At 42.9% G+C, this 27,774-nt stretch overlaps 1 protein-coding gene across 1 annotated transcript in view; it reads left to right on the top strand.

Annotated features, from left to right (window-relative positions):
- The window catches only part of LOC126523642 (uncharacterized), a 265,996-nt gene extending 241,769 nt beyond the window's left edge, over nt 1-24,227 (top strand). Inside the window, exons 40-45 of the mRNA XM_050172240.3 lie at nt 1,285-1,444; nt 2,234-2,403; nt 4,026-4,193; nt 7,970-8,092; nt 9,375-9,522; nt 14,540-24,227. Coding sequence (XP_050028197.1) covers nt 1,285-1,444; nt 2,234-2,403; nt 4,026-4,193; nt 7,970-8,092; nt 9,375-9,522; nt 14,540-14,691 — 921 coding nt within the window. The 3' untranslated portion in view covers nt 14,692-24,227. The remainder of the gene's footprint in view (nt 1-1,284; nt 1,445-2,233; nt 2,404-4,025; nt 4,194-7,969; nt 8,093-9,374; nt 9,523-14,539) is intronic.
- Nucleotides 24,228-27,774: the final 3,547 nt, after the last annotated feature.

Genomic DNA, 27,774 nt, shown 5'->3' on the forward strand with positions numbered 1-27,774 from the left:
GATTAGTCTTGGTGAGTGACAGAACACACACGACAAAGAGGCACTTTGACTGTGTGTGTGACTCTCTGGCTGGGGGTGGGGCTCTCTCGAAAAGAAGGCGCACAGCATTTGGTTTAATATTTCAGCAGTTTTCATGGGTTCACAGCACCGTAATACTTTGCAGACACAATCCTCAGCGCACCATGTATATGCTACACTTGTTTCTTTAAAATGACAAAACCTGGTGAGAGTCCCTTTAAGCGATAATGTGAGAGAATTTTTCAAAAATATGTGCAAGTGATAAACAGATTGCCTTGCCTGTCGTGCTTTGTTCACTTTCTTTTTTCTCTTTTTCTTGTTCCACATGCACATTTCTCTTTGGTATTCACACTTTGGGCAGTAAGTATTCACTTGAGAGCCAGCGTTGTCCGTGTGTTTTTTTGTCGTCCTTGTCATTCCTTGCACTAGAAAAATGCATTGAGGATGAAAGTTCTAGACAGACTTCTGAGAAATTTTGGATTTTGGCGACAAATATGGCCTGGAACCATTAGTCCAAGCGGTGGAGAAACGTAGCACAACGCTACCATCGACCACAGCATATGTGTGCTGTCATGTGTTGAGCCATGTCAGGTGATGATATAGTTTCTGTAAAGTGGAAGTATGTGGAACACCTAGAGAAAAAAATGCTTTGGTGGGTAAAACTGATTTGACAGGTCTGCGTGTTGATCCATGAGCAAGGAGAACATATATGCTGGCATATGCTGCCTGAAGCAATGCCAATCAAAGACAATGACTAGTGCATATTGGCTCAAAAGATAGCGATTTCTGTGTAATAGGAGGGTGGTGCTATCTGTTACCATGCGATGTGTTTCCCCATGCTTTTTTTTTTTTTCGTAGCGGTGGCAAATGACGCCACCTTTCTATTGCAGTGACGTTATGAGCTGATTGTGCGGAACCATAGGCTAGGCCTTCATCCCTCCATACTGAGAACCAATCTCAAGAAGACCGCCAAGATTATGCCTGAACTTTGCTCGTGAGCTGAGATAAAGCATAGCAAACGTCTACAGCACCATTCATTTCCAGGCAAAGGGGCAAACAGATTAGAAACAGCTATGTTTTCAACCTGAAGTGAGCCAGTTGCCGACTTGTCAGGCATTGATGCATTTTCTGTTGCATCTGAAAGTCTGCAGCAAACCTTGAGAAAAACTGCTTCGGCAGTAAAAAGGGTTGCATTAAAGCTGTTCATGTAATATGTGCACATTTATGCATTCACTAAGCTTCGCATTAAGTTGGTTCATTTTGTAGGTCGTGAAGAGGCGCGTTGACCTGATGGCCGAGGAAGGCATCACATTCAAAACCTCGACAGACGTGGGCAAAGACGTGGCCAGCGGAGACCTGATGTCCCAGTTCGATGCCCTGCTCCTAACCACAGGATCAACATGGCCACGTGATCTCCCCATCCCTGGTAAGTGCTTGCCTGGTTTTTCATTTTGTTTTCCATGGTCCTGTCGCTGAGGAAACCAGTGCAGGAATCAGATGAGAACAGCAGTTAAGGCACCGAAAAAACACTAACAGCACCATGTGTGGCTTTTTCGTGCCTCAGCTGTCATCCTAGCTCATCTGATTCCTCTGCTGGTTTCCTTAGTAGTTTCCTTTGTGATGAACAATTAAGAAGCCCAACTCGCAGCCTTGCTCGTCATCATGGTCCTAATTAAAGACATTACCCTCAGTTAGTACCTGTCAGACCACACTTACATTATTGGCCAGTTGCAAGAAAACTTCGCTTTGGCTAAATTGGTTCTAAATTTTAATGAAATTATGGGGTTTGCGGACCAAAAGCAAGATCTCATTAAAGTGCACCTCGTAGTGGAGGGCTCCAGAATAATTTTGTCCACCTGCAGTGCCTTAACATGTGCCTAAATCAAAGTACACAGGCGTTTTTGCATTTCACTCTTATCGAAATATGGCTGCCACAGCAGGGGTTGAACGTTAAGTTAGTTATAAATGAGTAGCATGTGAGGAGGCAATGTACAGTATGTGTTTACTTCTAGGTGCATAGTATTCTATAGCACCTTTGTTGCAACTGCAGTCACATTTGTTATGAGAATTTATTAGTTGTCCCTTGGATATTAGGTTCTTCACACACTTCATTCCGCAAGTTTAACTTGATTCCGCACTTTAACTAGATGTATGGTTAATTAATGTAAACAAGCTGTTTGTTTTTTGTAGCTTTATATGTGTTGTGCGTACACAGGCCGTCACCTGGAGGGCATCCACTTTGCCATGAGCTTCCTGGAGACTTGGCAGAAGAAGCAGATGGGCAACGACATCGACCACCTGCCGCTGTCGGCCCGCAACAAGGATGTCATTGTCATCGGTGGTGGGGACACCGGTGTAGACTGCATCGCCACCTCACTGCGACAGGTGAGGCTTACTGCTGTCTTGGTTGCATGATTGTAGCATAGAAGAGACACCAAAAGAAAAGTGTTACTGCTTGCTTTAAAGCTAAAGGTACCTAGCAATGCCAAGCCAACTAGAATGCAATGGCCAACTAGAAATTCCCAAAGCAGCTTTGTGCCATGCAGGTTTCAAAAGGGTTCATGCTGGTTTGTGGTCATGTGGTTCAATATGGTTGAAGAAGAAACTACAGCATACTGTATATGTATATGCAAAGTGGAACACATCAAGAACCATGTAAGCAGAGAGCAAGCCGCCAAGTTTTATAAGCGTACACAATGTTTAGCCGATAGAAGTCTGTACAGAGATTGCTCAAGTCTGCAGAAGTTTAAATCAAGACTGTTGAACACTTTTACTAAATCTCAAAGTCTGCTACTATGGTGCCTACCTTTATGAAGGTTCCTGGCAATTTTGGTGAATAATAATGAACTTTAGGATTTTGCCATATATTTCTCATGGCTTTCATGTACACACGCAATGTCTGCTCACTTTTTACAAAGGTTTGTCTTGATGTATCTCTCCTCTTTTCTGAGGCAATATTGTGAGAATCACTTGCAGGCTCTTGTTCTACAGGCATGGATGAGCTCCCTATAGCCGGCACTGTTACTGGTATGCAAAATGTGCACATTCCCTGAGTGCCATGTGCTACATTCTCATGTGCCACATTCCATGTGTACATACCATGTGCACATTCCCATTGCCATGTGCTACACAAACATGTGGCTACATTCTGATAAAGACAGAATAAAAAAAATAAGATAAAAAATAAGAGCACGCACATGCTAAACCTCAGGCGTACTGTCACACTCAGTGTAAGCTACAATGTGCGACCACTCTGCCATGCACTCGCACATTGTAGCTCATACTCAGCACAATAGTACAATAAAGAAGCACCATAGGGCAAGAAAGGGCAAAGCATTGAAAGTGATTGCAAGGTATGGAGTTGCAGAAAGGTCCTTCAGATAGTGTTCTAATAATTCACACGGGTGACATGTTGATGTGATGCAGCTTGTCAGGTAACTGCTTCTGTGCAGCAGAAACAGCACCCTGACAGCTACCGAACATCTCGGCATGCTGGTGTGATGAGGAGCACCGCCTGCAGTGTTGCAGGCGTTGCGCCTCGATGATTCGCAAGATGAGGTTGAAGCTGTCCTTTGCACTCACACCACTGTACGCTCGCCTTAGCACAGTAGGAATGCCAGTGTTTGTGCATAACAATGATCGTGCGATCAGCACAAGGCAGAATGCTGCCCTGGCTCCGCTGCAGGGTAGTTTGAGCTGACCGTGACTGTTCATTCACTTGGTTTCATTTTCTCAGCCAAACACACCGTGCGTCTGCCATGTCTCTGGAGACCTAAGACACCGCATGCTGTCGATACCGTGACAGTACAACGGCAGTGGCACAAGTACACCCCGAGTCTCTGTGTAATTGTCATAGCTCTTTAGTTGCTTTGTGATGTTGAAAATTAGGCAGTCAACAGTTTTTACACAGAAATAAAAAGATGATGTTGTGGGTCTGGTCCTTGAGGAACAGGCAAAAATTGTGGAACTGCTTGCTCATGATGACACTTCATTTTTTATCTCTGCAGGGTGCGCGGAGCATTGTGACCTTCGAGATCCTGCCGCAGCCCCCTCCACAGCGTGCAGAGGGCAACCCGTGGCCCCAGTGGCCTCGCATCATGCGCGTGGACTATGGTCATGAGGAGGTCCGCCTCAAGTATGGCCAGGATCCACGACACTACAGCATCCTCAGCAAGGTTACACATACCTCTGTCTGTTAGCCAGTATTATTGCTGCGACGCAAAAAATGAGGGTCGCTGTTTGGGAAAGAAAAGCTGTAGGTGAAGTTGATTAGGATGGAAGCTCAAAATAGTCAGTGGGACATTTGGAGCCATAAAAATAAATTCCAGCAGTACCCATCTCGCGATGAATGTTGACATTAATGCGATTAGGTTGAAGCAATGTCGCAGTGCTGGTATGGACAGGCGGCACCATCTAGCAGTGGCACTGCAAGGTCTGTGTGCGGCACATGTCCGACTGTACTATATTAAAAAGCCTGCCTAATTATAAGTGACGCAAATTTGGTTTTGCCCGCCACTGGATAAATTTTAAAAAATTCTTTTTTGTCATTGAAAAACGACACATACCCAGTGACCCAAGTTAATGTGAAAGGAAAATGATTAGATAGCCACAAAGATGCCGGAAAGTGCTTGAAGTATCCTAAGAATGCGAATCACGTTAAAACGTATGTAAAAAAAGTGGACCGAGAGAAAGAGATACGTACCCTATATTCCACAGTGCTCATAAATGTTAACCGGGCACACCGCTGTGTTGCCAACTGCAACTGCACATATATTTCTGTGTATAGGTGCGTCGTGTGTGTGGGTGCGAATGTGTGCATATGCATGTCATGATTGTGGGAGGGTTGTTTGCATGATAAATTGTGCTTGTTCTTTTAGTTTTTATGGTTATGCAGCCTTTTTACTTGTGTCCTCCTACTACCTTTGTTTCATTTATTCTGACTTTCCTCTCCCCTACGTATATTCTTTTGCCTTGTAACTTTCCCACGGCCACAGGAGAGTCCCTGCGTCCTCTGGAAATTGAGACAGTTATGGTGTCTGTGGTGCTTTATTTCCATCCTACTTTGTTTCCCTTTTTAGTAAAATAGGCTATTACTACTGCTACCATAACATTCTGAGCAAGCAGCCCTAACCGTGCAAGGGCCTTCCTCCACTTTTCCAATGATTTGAAATCTTCCTTTCACTACCCTGTTCACCCTTTCAGGCTCCCTTTTATTGTAATCCTTTTATGAAATTGCATAGAAAGGTGTAATTTTGATGAGGACGAGAAATTCATTGTTTAGCTGGCACTTCTGCTGTGGCCCCGGTAGTGGTGCCATCGGAGCAAAGTATCTTTTTAAATAGCTTTTGTCAGTCGGTATTTTTGTCAGACGTGTCACTTGTGAGAGGTGTCAGACGCCGACGTGGATTTGGTGTGCGGTGCTTTGGTGTTACCGGTGCGTATGCGATGCGACAGCCATGTAGCATGCATTCCTATAAAGTGAAAAAAAAAATAAAATGTGAAACATGGAGGTTGTGGAGCGACATTGGCAAACGAGGAGAATTGCGTGCTGCTGTTGGTCCTGTATATCCAGAAGATTGCGGGCCGCTTCAGACCAAGTACATGGACCTAACTTTTGCGTCGATTTCAGAGGAGTGATTTGATTGATTTGAGAGTGATGATGCAGGATAAAGGCAGTAAATTCACGTTATATAAAGCTTTTTGAGTCAAAGGAAGGCTGTGATATTTTTTTTTCTGCAACAACTGTTCCGCCAGCATCTTGAATGTTGTCTGCGACTGGGCAAGGGCCCTCCCCCAACGATTCTTTATGTTTGACCCTAAAGGGGGTGCTTGCTTGAAATTTTATAATACCACTACTACAGCAGAATCTCGTTGATTCGAACCTGCCTAATTCAAACTTCTGGTTTATTCAAACTGACACTGTGGTCCTGTCAAAATTATGCGTATTTTAATGGGCAAGAACACCCGGTAATTCGAATGTGTAAGCGTTCATTATGATTAGGTTCTCATAACTATGTGATTTGGGTGGATAAAACTCGCACCAAAAGTGTTAAAAGATTAATGGTTAAGTCGGGGTGTGGATTAGTTACAAATTTTGCCTTGAGGTGCAGCTTCACAGCAGTAATTCTGCCTGGAAGTGTGGCTTCACGACAGCATGTGCTGCGCTGCCGTGAAGGTACACTTTTGGAACTCCTCATTCGTGTGTTAGCTCAGTGCAAAATGTGCCACCTAACAGGTGCCAAACTGCGTGTAAGTCCTCCAGTCAATAAGGTTACTTTAATTCAAAATCCATTTATTTCAAAAAAACTTTTTTCACTCCTTCGAGTTTTGAATTATCGAGATTCGACAGTACTACACATCAGCGTATATTAGAAATAAGAACCAACATCTTACCACACATTTCGAAGACATTTCTTGAAGCTGTAGCAGAGCACAGGACTTCTGCTGAATGAATATCACTTCGTTAGTGCTCGGCTTCGATTACGCTAGGGACTTGTACTCTAAAGTGAACTACAAAGTTAATTGGTGGAATTTTGTTAATTAGCTAACATCACTCTGCAATTGTTTTGCAAGTAGAGTCTGCCCCTTTATGCAATTCAGCCGGTCTGATGGAATTATAATATCTTTCGCAGGAGATCTTTAACTACTCAGTTTTTATTAAAATAGATTAACCTATTATACATAGCGTCATGCTCACTTTATTACTTGCCTTTCCAGTGCATGAGCTGCAGCTTTTTGAAGTCGCATTTTCCACCTGCACCGTATAAATAGGTTACTAAAGAAAATGTTAGTATTGGATATGTATAACATAAAACTATTCTAATCTGTTTTTATTCCAAATCTGCTGTTAGCCCTCCCCGATAGGTCAAGATGGCTCGGGCTCAGCCCATTTTGGCATGACGCCCGCTCATGTGGGCTGGACTCAAACCATTCTGGCATATCACGGAGGGCTAATGGCCAATTTGGAATAAAAACAGATTGGAATAGTTTTACATTATACCGGCCTTGGTTTTATTTATTTAAGGTCATTTTAGATGCACTGAAGGTCTTGGATGGTAAGGCTAAAGGCATATAGTATTCCTTCTGACGTAGGCCCTGTCACTCGTACATTGCTCAATAGTGACTTCGTGTATATACAGGCGAAATTATATATTTTCTAAACAATTAAGTGTAGGTCCAACAGAGTAATATATGGAAGAAATAGGGCAAGGTTATACAAGCACATGATGAATTTGACCCAACAAAAGATAATTATAAGAAAACAAGCCAAAGACTGCAGAAGTGTAATAACAGAACTTATTGACATAATCTCACTCTGAAAAAGTAATTAAATAGGCCTTCATAACATATTCAAAGCAAATAAATGGTCTGAAGTTCTGTGGAAGAGTGATCGTGTTTGTATGTGCAATTATGAAGGTTGAGATAAATACATTGGCTGTTGTGTGCCATAGCTGTTTTCAACAGATTTATATTATTAAATAGATTGGCATAGTGCCATGTGACAGTGTTACGCTGTTATTTTAGCATAGCGGGGTAGCATACCGAAACACCTTGTGATTTCGTTACATTAAATTTTTTTTATGAAAACAGTTCTCCTGGTCACTGGTTTGACCACTCAGCGAAAAAAAAATATAACCATCACTCAGCACAAGCGCAAAGTAATAACTTTACTGTCTTTCAGTCAACTGTTGAAGGACTCGTGCAACATATCGCAGTGTCGTAAAACAAGTCCAAGTTGTGTAGTCCAGTTAGCTTGAGTACTTCCAGTGACAGTGTCGCAAATAAAGTTCTTGTCTGACTGGCATCCTACTGTACTTGTATTTTAGCCAAGCACAATCTTCAATTTAATTGCAATTGAATCGCGTTAGTGTAACGTAGCTGCATGAAAGGCGTGCAATGCAAGCTAGTATGGCTGCAGCCGGTACTCAAGGACTGAGGACGTGCCTCGCAGGAATTCCTGGACAATGGTCAGGGCCACGTTTCGGGCATCCGGACAGTGCAGGTCAAGTGGACCAAGGATGCCACGGGCCGCTGGAACATGGAGGAGCTGCCAGACACTTCCAAAGTCTTTAAGGTCACTTTTTAATTGACTATGTCCAATTTTGCAAGGGCTGGGCGATTTCTGAAAGTGGCATTCCACTTGTCACCTGATCTGCCTCTTCCTTGCAACAATTACTTAGCTTAAGTGCCTTAACTTCCTTACCTTACAGTGCCAGAACTAACGTCTTCAGGTATTCTTTTTACCCTTATGCAATAACAGAGTGGAACAGTCTGCCCATTGAATAACTGGCCAGCATTGACTTGATAGAATGTATATCTAATTAAAATGGCTGAGTTCATGTTTAATTAACTGGTTGTTAAACATTCTGCTTAATGAACCTGTTATTGTTGTTCTTTCTAGTTCAATAATGACTTCTTCTTTTGCACTACTGAAGCTGTGTTGCATAAAACACCCCTACTTTTTTTCTTTCTACCTTGTCGCATCTGGGCTCCCACCTTTTGTCATCATCATCATCACAATCATCGTCATCATTTTGCCAGTGTTATCCTCACCCCTTCTGATTACATGGCTGCTAGTATACCACCTTTGTCTCACTTCCCCTTCTTGATTATGCTTATTCTAAACTGTACCTAAAGTTTGCTGAGCTGAGAATTACTGTTTTCATCTTTTCCAGATTTTGGTAGGTACTGCCTAGCTACCTACCTCTGTGAGGGGAGTATCCAAAAATAACGAACAGTCTTCTTGTGCAACAATGTATCATTGTTCAATACAATATCCACAGCTATAGTGCAAGGCCTTCTGCATCATTGTAACAAGTGCTATGGCTTAATGTAAAGTTGGCCACTTTTTGTTTCACAGTTAGTTTAGGCATATGTAGACTGTGTATGGCAGTATTCTGGTGACTCTTTGCCCGCGTATGACTCTTTGCCCGCGTAAATTGTGTTACTGTCAAGAGCAGACGTAAATGTGAGGCAGTTGATCTGCATTGACAAAGTCATAGAAAGGACACTGTATCCAATGCTAAATCCCGGGAATCGTTTTTTGAAGGCAACGTTTTGTCTCAAAACAAACAGAGATGTCATCAACAAATGACAAAGGGAAATGGTGCAGGCTTCAATATCAATTCTACATGAAATCGGGTGATCTTACTGAAAAGCCGTGTATTGCATTTTCGAAAGCATGACATTATACTGAAATGTGTCAGCCAGTCAGAGCCAGAAAGTCGGAAGCATACTTAATAAGAAATTCCAGTCGGTCTGTATCAGTGAAAAGCACGGCTGTGCAGTGTCTCACGGCCCAAGTGCAACTTTGGAATGTTAAAGAAATCAACCGGCTCCTCCGGATTTCCGCACAGGCTGACCTGGTGCTACTGGCCATGGGGTTCCTGGGTCCCGAGAAATACCTCATCGACGAGCTGAGCCTGGAGCAAGACCCGCGGTGCAACATTCGCACCCCAGCCAACTCGTACCGCACGTCGGTGCCACGGGTCTATGCCGCCGGGGGTGAGCTTCCAAACGTTTTTACCGTGGCATCTCATCACGCAGGTCTGCAGACGAAGTGTCAGTTAAACAAAGCGTCAGTCATCTTTAAAGGGAAGCTAAAGTCAAACATTGAAACACGAGGTTGTGGACTCAGTCCCTGGCCACCACATTTCCATTTCGATGGGGGCAGATTCCGAGAATGCTAGCTTACAGAGTTGTTTGTTCACATTAAGGAACCCCAGGTGGCCAAAGCTAAACAGCCCTCAACTATGGCATTGCACATAATCCGTCATGCAGTTTTGGGACATTACACACCACAATCAAATTTTTTTTTCAGTACAAACAATAAATTCGCCTGATATGGAAAAAAAACTAACTTTGCAGCATTTGTTTTACGCTCAGGGATGATATAGCTATAGACGAAAATCGCGATTGCGGGAGATGCACAATTCTTCAGCAATGCAAACCTCCTGCAAGAAATGGCTCCCCTGATGATATCTTTGCTAGCAGTCTTTGGGGCCATGTTCTGCCATGCTCTGAATCCAAGAACCTCACCGAGATAGACTCTCACAAAAGCTGCCAACAGAGTCTCGTGAAGATGTAGTACTGGCGAATTCTTTGGTAGAAAAATACACTAAAATTGTCTTAACAGCTTTTTTTTGTGATGTTGAAATGATCATCATCATCAGCCCATTTTATGTCCACTGCAAGACGAAGGCGATCTCCCTGCGATCTCCAATTACCCCTGTCCTGTGCCAACTGCTTCTAACTAGTGCCCGCTAATTTCCTAATTTCGTCGCACCACCTAGTCTTCTGCCGTCCTCTACTGCGCTTCCCTTCTCTTGGTACCCATTCTGTCACCCTAGTGGTCCAACGGTTATCTAGTCTGCGCATTACATGACCTGCCCAGCTCCATTTTTTTCTCTTAATGTCAATCAGAATATTGGCTATACACATTTGCTCTCTGATCCATACCACTCTCTTTCTCTCTCTTAACATCGTGCATAGCATTCTTCGTTCCATCGCTCTTTGCATGGTCCTCAACTTTTTCTCAAGCTTCTTTGTCAGTCTCAAAGTCTCTGCCCCATATGTCAGCAGCGGTAAAATGCACTGATTGTACACCTTCTTTTTCAATGATAATGGTAAGCTTCCAGTCAGGAGCTGACAATGTCTGCCGTATGCGATCCAACCCATTTTTATTCTTCTATGAATTTCCTTCTCATAATCAGGGTTCAATTCCCTATGATTAATTGACCTAGGTAAACATACTCCTTCACAGACTCTAGAGGCTGACTGGTGATCCTGAACTCTTCTTCCCTTGCCCGGCTGTTCATCGTTATCTTTGTCTTCTGCATATTAATCTTCAACCCCACTCTTGCACTCTCTCTGTTAAGGTCCTCAATCATTTGTTGTAACTCGTCTGCAGTATTGCTGAATAGAACAATGTCATCGGCAAACCAAAAGTTGCAGAGATATTTGCTGTCGATCCTTACTCCTAAGCCTTTCCAGTTTAATAGCTTGAATACTTCTTGCAAGCATGCATTGAATAACATTGGAGAGATTGTGTCTCTTTGTCTGACACCTTCCTTTATAGGTATCCTTCTACTTTTCTTGTAGAGAATTAACGTAGCTGTGGAATCTCTGCAGATATTTTTAAAGATATTTACGTAGGTGGTCTGTACTCCTTGATTACGTGATGCCTCTATGACTGCTGGTATCTCTACTGAATCAAATGCCTTTTCGTAATATATGAAAGCCATATAGAGATTGTACTCTGCAGATTTCTTGATTACCTGATTAATGACATGGATGTGATCCACTGTAAAGTATCCCTTCCTGAAGCCAGCCTGTTTCCTTGGTTGGCTAAAGTCCAGTGTTGCCCTTATTTTATTGCAAATTATCTTGGTGAATATTTTATATAATACTGGGAGTAAGCTAATGGGCCTATAGTTTTTCAATTCTGTAATGTCTCCCTTTTTGTGGATTAGTATAATGTCTGCATTCTTCCAGTTTTCTGGGACCCTTGAAGTCAATAGACACTTCATATGGAGAGCCGGCAGTTTTCCAAGCATTATGTCTTCTCCATCTTTGATTAAATTGACTGTCATTCCATCTTCTCCTGCTGTTCTTCCTCGTTTCATGTCTTGCAAGGCCCTTCTGACATCATCGCTAGTTAGAATTTCTGTATCCTGTTCATTACTGCTGCCGATTGAGGCATTCTGACTCCTCTAGGCACTGTACAGGTCAGTATAGAATTATTCCGCTGCTGTTACTATACCTTCGAAATTACTGATGATATTACCCTGCTTATCTTTCAGTGCATACATCTTGGTTTGTCCAATGCCAAGTTTCCTTCATATTGATTTCAGGCTGCATCCATATTTTACGACTTCTTCAGTCTTTCTCACCCTATAATTTCGAATATCCCTTATTCTATCCTACCTCTTGAGTTGGACGGTGTCATTCTTTGTCGTTTCTTTATTAGGTCCTTTGTTACTTGGGAGAGCTTGCCTACTGGTTGCCTTGGTGCCATGCCTCCTACTTAAATTGCTGCCTCTGAAGCCAGCCTAGTTATGGTTTCATTCATTACCTCTATGTCATCTTCATCTCTCTGTTCTAAGGCTGCATATTTGTTTGCAAGTACCAGCCTGAATTTGTCTGCTTTTACCCTTACTGCCTCTAGGTTGACCTGTTTCTTCTTGATCAATTTTACTCTTTTTCTCTTCAAATTGAGGTGAATCCTCACCCTCACTAACCTATAATCGCTGCACTTTAACCTACCTATCACTTCTACATCCTGCACTATGCTGGGATCGGCGAAAAGTAGCAAATCAATTTCATTTGTTTCAGCATTGGGGCTTTTCCAGGTTCACTTTCTGTTGCTACGCTTCCTGAAAAAGGTGTTCATTATTCGCAGGTTAATCTTTTCTGTGAATTCTACCAGTATCTCTCCTCTAGTATTCCTAGAATCGACGCCGTAGCTGCCAATTGCTTGTTCATCAGCCTGCTTTTTCCCCATTTTTGCATTGAAGTCGCCCGTTACTACAGTATACTGAGTTTGCACTTTTCTTATCACTAATTCAAGAACTTTATAAAACTGATCTATTTCGTCATCATCGTGACTGGATGTTGGAGCATTGGAGCGTAGGCTTGTATTACGTTTAATGTTTAAGTTTGATTACGACTACTGCTACCCTCTCATTAATGCTGTAGAATTTGTCAATGTTGCCCGCTATGTCCTTATGGATTAGAAATCCAACCCTGTATTGCTTCTTATCTGGGAGGCCTCTATAACAGAGGACATGGCTGTTAGTCAGCACTGCATAAGCGTCACCAGTTCGTCTAATTTCACTAAGGCCAATGATATCCCAAGCAATGCCTGATAGTTCCTCAAAGGGTTCTGCTAAGCTAGCCTCACTCGACAGAGTTCGGCTGTTAAAGGTTGACAGGGCCAGTTTCTATTGGCGGCCTGTCCGGACCCAGAGATTCTTAGCACCCTCTGCTGCGTTGCGGATCTGACTTCCACCTTGGTCAGGTGCTCCGCAGCTGGTAGGGACTGAGGGCCATGGGTTAATTGTAGGAATCATCGGGAAGGTAGTGGCCGAATACTGCACCAGGGAGGCTAATTCCTGTTCTGGTGAGGGAGTGTCTTTGTTGAAGCTTAGTGGGCCTTCCTAATTTGGCTGTACCTGGATTAGTATAGCCTCATTAGCTCTCGGCGTCTTTTGCCGGTGTCAGGCGTCACTCCAAGCCTGCAGATGTAGTGCACTGGAGGATGTGAAATTCAAGCTCACTCATTGGTTGGGAGATGGTACTGTCACAGTGTGGTGACGGCAAAGAACAATGCGGTGACAAAACTGTGAGTCGTGAATCTAACTGGGTGAACTGGGTGGGTGAACTTTTGCTCAGAAAAATAGTGGCGAGCAGAATTGTCCATCATCGAAATTTGATTTGCGGGTCACGTACGTCAGCTATTTACGCATCACTTATCGTACATTGCAGCGTAAGTGCTGGTGCTCGTATGCTTTCCAGAATCTACACCAGTACTCACGTTGTGCAAGCAATCTGATTAAACAATGTTCTTTCGCTATAGAATCGGCAACATTCAGAAAGTTCCAATAGTACATATAGGTGTGTCTTGGGCTGAGCAATGACTTTATAGCAGGGATTAGCCAGTGAAAAATGGTCACCGGAAAAAGATAAAAAATTTTAACATATCAATACTGTTCTTTTTCAGTTACAGTTCCAAGTCTTGAGTATATTTACATAGTTAATAGTCACTCACGAAAGTGCAGTTCTCAGTAACACTGATGTTTTGGGTACATTTAGACACACATCAGTGACTCGAGTGACTCAGTTTTGCCTTTATATGTTGTCCTTTGAATATCATATTCTCAGGCAGTCTAGCAAGAACTTCTAGTTGTGCTATTTTGGCAAAACATGCTTGCTCATGCAACCATTTGTTGAGCTATCCTTGCTTGATTAAAATGCCTATTCTTGGCAACAGTATGTGAGCTTCAGAGGTATAAAAAGAATGCAGTATTTATAGACAGTTAAAAAGGGGCCTAATTGTATTCTTGCAGCTAGTTTAGAGCTGGCCTGGTTATTTTAGCTAATAAGAATTTTTGCTGTGGAACTGCAAAGCCTGCATGGATCACTGCCTTACCTTTCTCATGCTTACACAGCAGGACCCCATGTTGATATGTTTCTCATTGCATTCTGAAATTTGCGTATGTCTGTGTAAAACTTGCAGCGTGACTATCAGAGAACACAATGTCCCAAAGGACTGTTTAATGGTTTGAAATGTTCATGTATTGAGCATTAAGCCCTTGAAACTAAAACAAAAAATTCATTCACCCAGTCAGTTATTCTTATATATGTTTGCTCACTGTTGACAAATACTTTGGTTCCTTGGCTTGACTTGTGTAGTCTAATAATCAAACATAATAGGATCTCAGGTTGTATTCTGCTGTCATCACTGATGTCCAAAAGAAAGTGACAAATGATGCAAAATTAAATCTTGTTGCCCTGTACGCAGACTGCCGCCGAGGCCAGTCTCTTGTGGTGCACGCCATCAACGAGGGCCGCCAAGCTGCCCGGCAAATTGACCTAGACCTCGCCGGGAAGAGCCTGCTTGCGGGTCCCGGAGGCATCATTCCTTTCACGTACGAGCTCGCCTTCGGCTCGTAAACAGCCACGTCCGGGGCTGCAGTAGTTGCTCGGACTGTCGTACGTTTTCGTTCCGCGGTTTACCTGCCCGGGTTTTCTGCCAAGAGTAGGTAGTGTGTGCGCCCTCGAGCGCCCTCAACAGACCCACGCTGCGTGCGCGGATGCTGACTGAGGCCAAGATTCCCTTCTCGTGCAAGCTCTTGGCATCGGCAGCTAAGCAGCGACCTCCGCTGTGTCTCCAGCTGTGGCTCTTACTGTCGTACGTTTTCGTTCTGCAGTTTGCATTGGGAATGCCACTGAAGCGTAAGTAGTGCTTGCGGTCAAAGGTTTGTGAGCACTCTATTAATTTACGATGTCTCAAGAGTGCCAACAAGGGTTGAGAGACGGCTTTGGGCGGGCTGCAGCCTCTTCAGTCCCAGAAAGAGCCTTTGTTTGAGGTGCTGGTGTTGCGGGTTCGGTGAAGGCAGTCCAGGCACGTGAGTGCACACGCACACCACTCCTGCTGGAACGAGCTGGGGCTTCTGGCACTAAAACTGGGGTGCCTACATAGTGTCATCGCTCTGGTTGCATCTCGGCAGCGGAAGCAAAGCGATTCAAAAGCAAAGCGAAAAAAAAAATTAACTTGTAGAGAACAAATATAAAAAATGTAGCACCCAGTTTTAAGTTCTCAACACAGTGATTACAAACATTGTGGCAAGTTGTATTTTTTACTTTGGTTCTGTTCTCAGTTACACCAAGCTTATTGGCTGATTCTAGAGATAAAGATGGCGCAAAGGTGATGTTCAAGCCAGCAACAGATTGTGTGACAAAGAGGCTAGAAGAATGTCGCATCGTCGGGCTCAAGCTACGGGCTGCTTAAATGAACAGAATGTCCATTGTGCCAAGCAGGATATTCTGGAACATCTCGGGAACGCAATTAACGATCTTGCATAGGATGATGCATGGTAGAGTAAAAAGCTCTGATGCTGATGCTGGCTGTAGGTGGATCCAGCCTTGCAGGAATTGATGGCAGTGGCTTTCTTCCAGTGCTGCTTTTTGAAGGCAACGGCTAAGCACACCCGACAACTATGCTACGCTGGCAGAATAAATGACGTTAGTGTCTAATGTCTTACATTAAGTGCCACGAGCTCTTGTTCTAACTGCTTTGGAAGAAAGGAAGCCCTTGTGTTAGCAGCTTCAACAATGGTGCATCTGTCACTGTCTGCAGTTCGTGTATCTTGCGCATGCGTGCCTGGACTTAATTTCCCGTGATGTCGCAGCTCTAAACGTGGCATTGCAGCTGCTGGTATTATTTTATATTCGTTTTTGTTACTGTTGATGTCTACCGTTGCCGTGTTTTACTTGTGTTTCTGCACAAACACGAATTGAGATGTAATGAAAATAAAAGAAAAAAGCGCACCGAAAAACTCTTGTGGACATTTTGACAGCCTGAATCCAATTCACTTCTAACAAAACAATGGCATGCACTCTCGGAAGGTGCAGTGAAAGCGGTTGTGTTGTTTTTATTTGAATGTGCACCCAGTGAGCGTGTTGTGCCACTGACCTGCCCTGTACTTTTTTCTCGTGCTACAAGAAAAGCTTCTAAACTTTTAAAGCGGAAAATTTCAGTACTGGGCTTTTGTATGGCAAGGATTAATTGCTTTTGTCTGTGTACAGCTATGCCATTGCTATTAAGTTTTATCTTTACCCAAGATCTCTTTCTGTTCTCTTATCTGGGTGCATACCCGAAAGTTCGGCATCAGCTTAGATTGGGAGGTGGTGTATTGTCTTAATTCACAAAGCTACAAAGTGGGGCATTACTATAGCTGTTTATTTTATCTAGAATGATGCCTTTAATGGCCACCAGTTGGCACAGATAAAATTTGTTCCTGTCTACAATGATTTGCAAACAATATTAGTCGAGAGCATGATTTTAAACAGTGTCCTGGGAGTTGCGTGTTATGTATTTAGAATAATAATGAAGCCCTTTCCACAAGTAGTGCATATTGTTATTTTGTTTCGAGAGCTTGTATCTAGAAAGTTAGTCTGGTCACTCGGAAGTAACACACCAATCTTGATGAGGTAACTTGCGTCGTGGTGGTTTCATATAACCACTTGAGCTCTAGACCCTCTAGTTTAGCTATTGGCACCTGATAAGAAGCCAAACAGTGAAGATTGTCAGAAAGTAGGTACCAAACAAAAAAAAAGAAAGTAAGCCAAAGAAACGTGTGGCACACCAGTGGCAACTAATGCTCATTTAATTTCTTATCACTCCTCTAAAGAAATAATGACTGAATATATTGTTAAGCACTATGGCTTAACCTGCTGTAGTTGTCTAAAGCCTAGCCTCAAGCACATATAAACATTGTCACCAAATTTATCAGAAGAGCTCCTGCTGAGTTTGCATCCAAGCTACCAGGAGCCTAAAGGCATTAGGAGTTCTGTGTCCTTGTATGTGTCATCTTTAGCATGACTCACACATTGGCTTAACTGTTTTTAATAGATGCTGACAAGTGCTGCGAATAGCAATTGGTTGGGCAATAAACATGGCACTCATTTTTGTAGTGGTTGTAACAAGCATAACTTGTTGCGTTCATAACAAACGTAACACAAAACATGCGGTTAGAGGTCTGCGTAACAAAATTTATGCAATTTCCGTAGCGTAGCTCGTATGCATACGTACATACAGCGACTAAATTAAGATTTCTTGTTCTCAAAATCATTTGAATGTTGGAGAAAAAAAAGTCTATGACCATTTATCGAGCTGGCATGAGCTTTTCTCTTCAGCTGTTTCAGGCAGCACGGTAAAGGGACAAACACACGGTGCTAGTACCGGTGCAGTGTCTGCAATACATATGCACATGAACACGATGCATGTGTAAAAAGCATCTTTCTTTTTTTCCCACATGCTTGTGTCCTCATCTATGTCACAGCACTAACTTCTGTGTACACTCTGCGCCGTTGAGTAGCAGCAACCTTTCTCTTTTTGCTTACTTTTTCAACCACTGGGCCTAAAACAATGTGAAGCAAATTCTATCACCAGCTTTGCACAAAGACACTGTGATTGAAAGCACGTTGTAATAGCCATGACTGGAGTGCCAGCCTATTAGCAGAACGTTTCGCAAGGTTTCTCATTTCATAAGGTTTCCCAAGGTGGCTCGGGAGACTTTTGCTTGTGTGTGCCTGACTGGTTTGAGTTAGTGGGACTGCCCGAAAAAGTTTGAGGAATTTGCTCAGCCTAACAATCATTCAGCAGTCTATTGTCATATTAGCGAGCTTTCATATTCTTATGCACGTGCACTTTCGAACCAACAAGCTGTAGTGATGTCGGAAGCTGGCACTATAAAGGTGCACTGGTGGAAGGTCCTGTTCGGGCACACTGCTGCTCGCACTTCGGCTATAGTTTGCTGAAGCCGTGGAGTTTGCCAGTCATCTGCAGCGCAAGATAGCGGGTCTGACGAGTGAGACACAAAAGTACGCAAGGTGCACTCGTGTCCTCTTTCATTTGTCAGGTGGTCTTGCACCGTAGATTTGAATATAGTGCTCGCGCTTTAATCGAGTGCATTAAACCCCATATATATATATCTGTGCCTGCCAGATCACCCAAGCTACCCCGTTATCACTAGGGGTACTACTCGTGCGGGGTACAGTAACTCTAGTTTTGCATAATAATGGCCTTTGTCCCTGCTACTGTTAAAGAATTGGACATGGAAAATGACAAGGAACAGTTGGTGCTCTAGTAACAGATCGTACGAGTGGTAGCAGCAGGTAACAACGTGCAAAAAAAAAAAACGCAGTATACAGTGAAACCCTGTTACAACAAAGTTGCATGTCACGTGAAAATACATTATATTCAATATTCGTTATAAGCACGTATTTCTTGCATGCCGATATTAGCAATAAGCGTTTTATATTTACTTCTCTATATCCGTATTTGTTAAATTGGAGGTTCAACTAGTATGTCACTTAAAATGTGGATGCAGCTTTTTTGTTTCTTGCTTTCCCTGTGCATTTGTTGCTGTCAGTGAGGTTAACACAAGGTGTAATGTGGAAGTTGAAGCTTCCAGCGAGCAACCATGCGCCAGTGGCGCCCCCAGTGGTAATGTAGTGCAGCGCGAGCAACAGTGCTTCTCCGCTGTGTCAGAGATATAGCTTGGCAGGCACAGGGCTGTTTAAACAGGGCCATGTCAAGTGTAACCATATTACATATCGTTTGTTGTCATTGTTGCTGTTATACCGTCGTTAAGAGGCTGTCGGCCACCCCCTGTGATGCTATAGCTGTGGCACCACATAGTTTCGCCGTCTGGCTTGTACCGTGTTGTGACCTGTGCCCACTTGTTAGCCGCTTGCCAGCAATACTACTCGCAGCAGCAGCAGCAACGCATGTCGCGTGGCCGGTACGTTTTGAGTCTTTCATAGTGTGGTGCTCCTTGGGCTTCCGCTTTGTCTCTTCTGTATTTTTTTTTTCTCTGTCTCCTCGATGTTGGGAGAACTGTTGTACTTTCCTCGTACAGTTTCGGGCCAGATTCGTGAGCTCGAAGTCATTTCTCCTATGATCTATGGCCCAGGTGGTCGTTCATTGCGGTAAAACTGCCAGGAATAGTGGAAGAAAAAAAAAAAGTCACAGTAAGTCGAGAACAATCTTTAGTGTGAGACCGCTTCACAGGGCAGTGGTAAGGGCTGATGATACATATGTGTTGTTTTTGTGTGTTTGAACGTTTATGATGGCTATTGATTCTTGGTCACTCATGCTGTTCGTAAGAGGCAGTCTCTCTGGGGAGAGCATGTGGCGAAGCATCTGTTCTTGCTGGCAACCTGGCATCCAGCCTGCCCAGGCAGCCTGAGCTTCATTGCATTATTTTGTTATACTCGGCAACAGTGGACCCACAAACCAGTGGGCCCACTGTTGCCGAGTGTTCACTGCATTGGCATTGCTCTGTGAAACACTGCATAATTAAGACAGACATGCGTGGACAGTCCTTCCTGTTGAGCCGGTGCCTCAATCACATTGGTAGCTCGCACAGAGGCAGCATGTTGCAGTGCATTTTGTTTAATCCAGTGCTTTGGGGCAGCACTAGCCTGTTTTGTTTAGAATAAATCATAAGGACTTGTTGTCCGGGCAGATGCTGTGTTTTGTCCAAACAGTGGCAGATGGCACCACCACTGCTTTAACTGAGGTAATTTTTCGGTCGTCCTGCATCACCACAGAGATATATGTGTAGCTGCAATTCATTCTAGATGAAGCAAGTATTGCCTTCAAACAAGGTATTGAACAAAAGAACGCAACAAAATTCTACTTCCGTGTTGAAATTGGATGCATATGAGCCAGTTATTTAGCTGACAAGGGTGACTTATATGTGTATCTCTTATTTACGCAGCCGTCTGTGTGTAGGTGCAAAGATGTGCCAGACATTGTGTGGCCTTCCAGTTTGGTTCGTCGGCCAATCAAAACAGACAAAAATAACAGGCTCGTGTTGAAATGGAATACAAAAGAGTGATCTTGCACCACGTAGCACATGAGGATGCAGTATGTTGCCCAGTGACACCAACAGCACTTATTAACACTTTATATTACACAGCTCCGAACTGCCACTGAGCTCTCCCCAAAGGGGTCCAGGATGGGTTACGCGGCACTGTTGTGCAGGTGCATGCTTGTCATCATTTTGGGTGATCCGTTGAACGTGTACTTAACGACGCATGTACTTCGTGATATATAGTGAATGTTGTTCCTTGTCCTGAACATCACATCACTGAATGTTACTGTCTCAGCCTGAGTACTTAAGTTTCTTCATTCGGGGTTCGAGCATAGCCTTTGAACCTTGGTGCTGATCTCCCTGGTTTTCCCTAAAGTGTCGTCCTTGACAAAATTTGAAGTGGGCTTAGCGATTGCTTTAAATAACCAATCATACGCTTCTGGGTTGTATGTACACCTTGTCTTGTGCAGATGTGTTGCGTTTCCTTCGTAAATGAGTCATATGTGTATACTGAATGTTGCGTTGTTCAGTCGACATGACAAGAGCAAGGATGCGCGCTGATGCTGTACACACAATCAGCTCATGCCTTTCATTTGCAAGAAGTGTCACTTTGGTTAACCTTGTGAAATGCATGGTTCGTCAAAGATAGTGAACCACTGACATATGAATGTACTTACATAACTTCCCTGCTTTGGGATATTAAATCCTGTGAATCAATTATATATAACTCCCTAGAGCCTTTGATTTCTTAAAATAGCAAAGCAGCAAAAGAAATTCATTGCAGTACTTGTAAAATTTTGCTTTAGTCAAAAATTCTTGTGGCTTCTCTGTGGCACCACAAAAAAAAAGGGGGGGGGGGCAGGTGATGGCATTGGTAAGATACATAAAGACACACAAGCATTTCAGTACATTTCAGTAGCGTGCTTCTTTTTTTGTTATAACTTTCGGGAAGTAGCACATGGTGGTACTTGGCATGATGGTGTGAAGCATTCAGCCATCAAGCAGAACTTGTGTGGTTTGAAAGGACCATTTCACACCACGGAAAAGAGAGACAAACAACAGAAAACACAGTGTAGGGATCAGCTAAACTGTAAGTTTTAAACGAGGTGTGCATTCTAGGAAAACAGTATGCGTTTTCTGAGAACCTTGTGTGGCGTGTAGCTCCACCCAGAACCATTGCCTCTGCATGGACGCTCGGAATGACTTTGCAAATAAAGTGAAAATAAACGTGTCAGCACAGCTCTCGTTTTAAACAAAAGATGTCAGTATAAACACGACTATGCGAGCAGCGTAGACGTGTTACTGTAAGGCCACATCTGCAGTGTCAACTCTGTTGACAGCCACCGATGACTAGAGGCCGCAGACCTAGTTCACTGGTTGGTTCTTGTGACACGACTGCGTGCAGCTCATAATAAAGCACCTATGTTGGTCAGAACAATGTGTATGGAATTATGTCGCACTTAAATTGCAATACATTTGATTTTATCGATGCCGATGAAAGCGAACGAGCAAGCCAGGTGAGCTTGCGATCGCTGAGAGACGGTATAGGCCTAACTCACTGGCTGCCGGATCTGGGGCCAACAGCCCATGAATTTCGGTCCGCGACTGAGCAAAGGCGCCCCCACAAACTTTCTTAGGTTATCTTTCACTTTAGGGGGGAGGGAGGAGGGCTTGCATGGAATTTCGCGGTATATTTGTTACATGCTGATGTCGGCAACTAACATTCCAGCTTAACTTTCGTTGTGTTCGGTAATTTGTTATGTGCGATAATTTATTGCATTGGTGTTCGTTATATTCAGGTTCGATTTCTCTTTGGTGAAATTACACTTCAGGCTTTTCAGTCGAGCAGTGTAGTGACTAGTTTTATGTGTAATGAACAAAGCATATTATAAAAGTATTGGCAGTCTGTTTTATACCTTAAAGAAAGTGATGTTTGGACTTCTCACAAGGTAAAATAATCTACCCTGTATAGCTTACTTCGTGTCAGATATGGACTCTTTTAACTGAAACTGCCAGTGTGTCATGAAGTCTCATCTTTCCTTTGACAGTTTGAAGTTAATGTGTTATCTGGTTTTTCTGTGTGTGCAAATATTTAGAAGCTAAAAGTCATTTCAGAGAATTGTAAGGAAAGTCAGCACTACCAAAAAAGCTGGTCATTACGTGTCATTACAATGGACTAGCAATTTGCATTTGCGACACTTTTCTTGGTCATGACTGATTAAAAGCAGTCATTAGTCAGTTACCCATGTTATAGTTCTGTTTTGTTATTGGCATATAAAAGGGAAATTGAGTGTCGGTTAGAAAAGCTGCCTTACTCAATATCATTTGGATTGGTAACCCCTGTTTAATGTGCATTTTCTAAAGTATTAAGACTTTCTTGTGACCATTATTTGGACATGCACACCTGAAGAAGTGCCATTTTCGAGAAAGCTATTCTGATTTGCGGGTTTTATATCTGGCAAATCTTCAAGAGCAAGGCAAAAATAATTTTGTATGCCTCTGCCTGATAACCACAGCCATGTGAGGGACACCATTCACAACACCTCGCCATAGTTTTATCTGCCACTAGCAATGAAATTTGCAGCTAAAAACTTGCAGAAGTTGTCTGACTACTTATGTGACTGCATGTTTTTGCAATGTGCACTGCAATTTTGTGAAATTACGTGACATGTCTCATCGCAGGAACATAATTTTCAAGATTGATAGGTTTCAAGACTTTTGCTTAATGTCACTGGTAGATCCCACTCCCATCACTGTGTTTATAAAGGAGGACAAGAGGGTATTCTTTCTTCTGGCTTAAGCTGCATTTGTAGATCAACTCTTAAGAGAGCAACTGAAACAATTTAGCTTTGACTAAAGTTAGTCTATGCACATTTAGTTTAACAAAAATAAGTCGCTTCAATTGCCTTAGCTTAGTAAGCTTAGTTAGTAAGTACCACAGTTTTGTAGCTGCAACACAGCAACATCATTTTTCAAGCTTAATTGGCTGCAGTACAGAATATGCAGAAGCTTGGCAAAAATGCAGATTACTGGCTGTAGTCAGGTGGAACATGCTGTGTAATATGTTCTCACTTACTCAGGTTTGATGTGCATAAGGCAAATTAGCAAGTCCATTTCATGATCCATGGCACATTTATTTACTGCAAACCATCACACATTTACAACATATAAGTCTGTACAAAAGATTTATGTAAAGAAGCACTAACATTCAATGGTTTGTTAAGCTTAAACAGCTATGTCGTGGCATGGCCTGTTCTAGTATGCACACCTTGTGACATGTAAATTCAGCTGCGTCTTTTCTGGGTGCCTTTTAAATGAAACATTAATCCTAAACATTTTGAGCTGCTGCTGTCTACTGGAAACTAATGAAAAAAAAAAGACTGACTTAGTTCTGCACCTAAAATGGGAGAGATATCTTTAAGGTCATCAGCCCTGTAAAAGTAGTTGAGGAATGTTCTGTTACAGCCAACTTCATATGTTGAGGTTTATCAGCATATGAGTGTCTGGTCTTATACTGATATGTACACACTTGAATATGTACTTGATACATTGGTTCTGGCAGCTGTGTGAACCTAGTCCGGGCAGAAAACTAACTTCTGCTAGTCCATGTGTAAGAACCTTGCATATACTATACGTAGTACTTTATGATCACCTAGTGCTGTTCAAATGTCAGCTTTATATGCACGGTTCTGCACCTTACTATCTTCGTGTGGTTTTTCTGCTGCAGTGGGCTTTAATGCACTGTTCTGAACCACCAGTCTTTCAGTCGATGCGTGTCAAATGAAAAAAAAGAATTGTGCTCTCTTAGGATGGCATACAGGTCCATTTACATCTGAGGCAAGGGGGACGCTGTTGTCCTTTGCCTGTTCTTTGCTGCTGAGTTCGCCTACTTGATGCTTAGGCAAGAACAAATATTCCTCTATAGAAGGAACGACATGTGCCGCTTGGCACAAGTATCTCTGAACACTCCAGGTGCCGTAGACAGTTGCTGTGTGTCAATTTTGGTGGGCGTATACACTGGCAAAGAGAATTGCGTATCAGTGTCCGTGTAAATAGTCGTGTAAGTAGTTGTATGGTCAGTGTAATAAAAGCATGAAACAGAAACGTTTGGTCTATGTGTGTGGTCTGTCCTAACTTCTGCAGTGCAGAATGATGTAGAAGGGAAAGGGGAACATAGTGGGTGCACTGCAGCTGAAGGTGGAAAAGGATTGAGGTAATTTTTTTTTCTTTTTCAGTTTTTTGCTGGGGGGGGGAGCACGGTGAGGGGGACGCATGCACTCAGACTGATGCCCTGCTTTTTTTTTTTACTTTACTGCAATAAGATGCTGCCGTGCAAGAAAAAGTCGCTCACCGCACATATGCAGGGTCGTTCAAGTTGCCAGATTTTGAAGATTTGCACAACAGTGTTAATGATATTTATCTATTCGTTTTATTTGTTTGTGCATACTGTCAATGCCAATTAGGATCATAACAGGAGGGCTTATACTAATTCATAAAACGTAGGGGGTACAGTATTCACGGAATGTGTTGTATATATGTAATAGGTATGGTATACGATATATAGTACATATGTATAATCTGAGTGATGGGACTTTCACTTACTTCAGGGGACTCCATTTTTTTAGTGAGGGAAATTTCACTGTGGTTTTACCTGTTGATGTTGTATATATATCCACGCATGAGCACAGAACTGAAATCGTATGATTCTGGCCAGCACTGGAAATGCTATCTTGCAGACGATATCGTTACATTCGCAATTGGTGAAGATTTGTAATGCGTGCAACCAACAACACAATAACAAAAACATGCTTACAGCTGTATACAATTAAGCTACTTACCACACGAGATTAATATTCAGCGTACCACTGACATGAAGCTTTGAGCTTTGGCACAGGCATGTGTGCTCTCTCCACTGCCTGCCAGCACTCTTCAATCAGGCTAGCGTTGTGGCGGTGACTGTATCACCTGGTTATCAAGTGAATTCTGTTTGTGAGTGTCTTTGAGTGTGTGACACCACGTGCTTATTCACTTAGTATTAACCCGGTCAGTATTGGGTATTTTCTTCGATATTATAAAGTTAATGTCACAACGGTTTATTTTTGGTTATGCTGTGTAGGGAAAAAAATGACAGGGATAATGCACTCTTAGCATGGTCCCCGCATTACTATCTTCGTTTTGTTTCTCCTACCTAGTTGCAGTCTGATGCACACGCTTCAGCGATAGCGCTGGCCTGAAGAGGCGTAGCAAGCTTGCGCTGCGGCAAGATATTAAGGCAAATAGCATTCTTTGCCTACTTCAGCCATTTTGTGCCTACTATCTTTCTAGCCTCTTATGCCAACCCAGTGGCCCATATTGTCTACCTGCTTGAACAGCAAGGCATGTGCTCTTGGTCGGGATACTGTTGTGGTAGTTCCATAACCTCAATGAAGGTTCGTCATATCTCACTGTCATAGTGCCATCGTCATCGAGTCTCCTACCCCGACCCAGGGGCCTAAGCAGTCTAACAGCTTGGGCCACTAGGTATGGGCTCACGGTCGTGATGCCATCGTGGTCAATGCATCACTGTTGTTCCAGCTTTGTTCTTCATTCAACGTGCCATCGTCATCATACAGTCATTATGCATTCACTGACACACTACCATATGATGCTGTCATGGTTGTTCAATCATTGTCATTCAAGCTTTGTGATCAGACTCTCGTCATACTGTTGTCTTGCTTTTTATTCCGATGCCGTGGTTCACGTCTAATTGCTTGGGTCACCACGTCATCACGCCATTGTCATACATTCATCGTCATCCCAGTGTTCTCATGCCGTTGTCATACTATTGTGGTCATACAGTTGTTGTCATGTGTTAGTTGTCATACCGTTGTCGGGAGGTTGTTGCTGTCATTCCATGATGATCATCGTTAATTTGATATCTGACTCTCATCACATTGTCATCCCATTGTCATCATGCCACTGTCACCATGCCACTTTCGTCGTTCCATCGACGTCATTCCTTGTTCGTCATTTTATCGTAATTGTGCATTTGTCATTCAATCGCGATTATGCTGCAGTTGTCATACCACGATTGTCATTGCGTTGTCATTACACAGATGTTATCATGCATCCATTGTCATACTGTTGTCCTCGTGTCATCTTGGTCATGCCATCATCACCATTATAGCTTCATCTGGTTGTCGTCATACCATCATCATCACGCCATTGTCATCATACAGTCGCCGTCATCTCCTCATGTCGCCTTTTCCTCATGTCGTCATTAAACCATCCTCATAGTTTAAGAATCAACATCTCATCATGGTCATGTCATCGTCCTTGTATGCCTTTGTATAGTTTGATCGATGTGGTCATAATGCCTCTATGCTCATGGCCGACCTTGTCAAACGAGTGCCATAGCAAAGTGGGACTATATCGGTGTATGTGGCACATAGGCAAAGCAACTAACTAAAGTGACAGACTTACCACAATACACGTGTTAAATAAATGTGACTTGAGGAATATGCTCTGGAGTTACACTGCTCTATTGCTATTCATATTACCGGCAACAGTCTTCGTGAGATGAATTCTGCCGTAATTTTTTTTAGCGAATAATCGCACGATGTCCCGCAGCCAACTCTCCCATCTGCGGATACATGCCCGTGCAGCGCAACCATGCCCACGAAAGTGTAGCGTGCTAAAAACCTAGACTGAGCTCTAGCTGATCCAGAGAGATGAGAAAATATGCTTCTAGAAATATACAGCAGAGGGCAGAACTACTTTGGGGGTTGCCAACTTCATCTTGCTGCACACAACTGACTGGAAGGAGCGGAGAATGTGAGAGTACATCAGTAACCGGACGGAAACGTGGAAACATACAGAGCCTGCCCTGTGCCCCAGGCAGTCAGAAAGTAGCATAGTATTGAATATATAGTGACACACAAAATGAGCAGAAGTAAAACACAAGGAGTTAAGAAAGATGCAGAAAGAAGAATAGAGACCACACAATTTGCTACACACAATTGAGTTTTGTTGGTCTCAAGCAAGATAAATGGCTGGAAATTCCAACGCAGCTGAACTATGAAGTTAGCGTGTATGCCTTGACTGAAACTCGTCTAAGAGAATTGGAGCAGCCGCTTGTTATGGAAAATTTTGTATGGGATGAATGTTATGGAATGACTTAGTCGAGGAAAGGTGGAGACATGCTCATTATGCGAAGTATACGAAGTGGCAATGGGTATAAGAACGAGAAGAAAGTGGGTTAACCATGGGGCCCCCAATTTTTATTAATCATATCATAAGAAGCCAACAAACAGACACCAATTAAGGACAACACAGGGGAAATTACTAATACTTAATAATTGAAATAAAGGGATTGTTAATTAATGGAATTGAAAGTAGATGAAAAAACTTGTCGCAGGTGGGGAACAATCGATGCAAAGGATGTGGGATCATTCCTCACTTGTGGCAAGTTGTTTTTGCATTCACTTTCAATTCCATTAATTTATAATTTCTTTATTTCAATTAGTAAGTACAAGTAATTTTCCCTTTGTTATCCGTGGTGTTTTTGTTTGTTGGCTTTTTATGAAATGGGTATGAGAGACGTATGTAAGGAGCTTTTATCGATTAGCAGCACATGAAAAGGTAAGAAGACATTGCTGGGGAGTAGCTTATA

This window comes from Dermacentor andersoni, chromosome 6, assembly GCF_023375885.2.
Source record: "Dermacentor andersoni chromosome 6, qqDerAnde1_hic_scaffold, whole genome shotgun sequence".
Taxonomy (NCBI): Eukaryota; Metazoa; Arthropoda; class Arachnida; order Ixodida; family Ixodidae; genus Dermacentor; species Dermacentor andersoni.